At 34.7% G+C, this 994-nt stretch overlaps 1 protein-coding gene across 1 annotated transcript in view; it reads left to right on the top strand.

Annotated features, from left to right (window-relative positions):
* The window catches only part of LOC147619180 (2-alkenal reductase (NADP(+)-dependent)-like), a 2,463-nt gene extending 1,937 nt beyond the window's left edge, over nucleotides 1–526 (top strand). Inside the window, exon 6 of the mRNA XM_086773480.1 lies at nucleotides 130–526. Within this exon, the coding sequence (XP_086629606.1) occupies nucleotides 130–390 (261 nt within the window). The 3' untranslated portion in view covers nucleotides 391–526. The remainder of the gene's footprint in view (nucleotides 1–129) is intronic.
* The last annotated feature ends 468 nt before the right edge of the window (nucleotides 527–994 follow it).

The following is a 994-nucleotide window of genomic DNA, read 5'->3' as shown; positions in this document are numbered from 1 at the left end:
TTTTTGACCCTTGTGCACTTCTACCTCCTACATGTATTGTAATAATTTGTGTCTCAGCGACCTTTTGGTCTTCTGTTGACATTAATATAAGTATGTTGACATTAATATAAGTATTTTCCTTTTCTCCAGGAGTGGACTGAGAGAAGGGGTATCCGCAACCTCTTCAACATTGTTGGGAATTGTGTTAAGATGGAAGGATTCTTGGCACTAAATCATGCGGAAACTTGGCCTGATTTTATAGAGGAGGTGTCCTCCTACATCCATCAAGGGAAACTCAAATACAAGGAGCATGTGTTCCATGGGATGGACAGCTTTGCCTCAGCTTTTGTAGGTCTTTTCAATGGTGAAAACATTGGTAAAGCCCTTATCCAACTAGAGGATGGACAATAAGGTCATATTGAGATAACAAGGTCAGTGTTACCTAAACAAGAAGAGGAAACCAACTCTTAAATTTGCAACCTCTCATACTTGTAAAAATTTTGTGAATTTGAAAAGTTTAATATCAAAGCTCTCAACACTTATCTAAGACTTTTTGGTCATAGGCTAGTTGGTCTTCATAAACTCTAAAAATTAGCCGAAACAACATGATAACAACACAAATGTGAACGCAAATGTGATATACCAAATATAAGGAATGTACTAAGATTTAGGTTTAAAATTCAAAAACAATGCAAGGCTTCAAGTTCAAGTATATCCAAAATTTTGGTTGTCATTTTTTTCTTGATACATTTGATTGGCTTACACCTTTTGGTATTAATTTTCTTTAACCACATGTTGATTGATGGATAAGCACAACCTAAGCATTCTACATTATATGATAAATTTATCTCTTCCGTATATACATTGACATTTAGGTGGGTAGAGAATTATAGATTAAGTATCATGGTTAGTTTATTATTTTGGAGAGGTGTACACTTCAAAGCTAGGAGAAAGCACTACATGGGATTGGAAGTCAATACTAGATAATTTGGGAATCAATCACTCCACTTAATTT

Source organism: Cibotium barometz, chromosome 33 (genome assembly GCF_041138505.1).
Source record: "Cibotium barometz isolate CiBa-2024 chromosome 33, ASM4113850v1, whole genome shotgun sequence".
Taxonomy (NCBI): Eukaryota; Viridiplantae; Streptophyta; class Polypodiopsida; order Cyatheales; family Cibotiaceae; genus Cibotium; species Cibotium barometz.
Note: the sequence above shows the minus strand (reverse complement) of the source record. Positions and strands in the feature narration are given on the sequence as shown.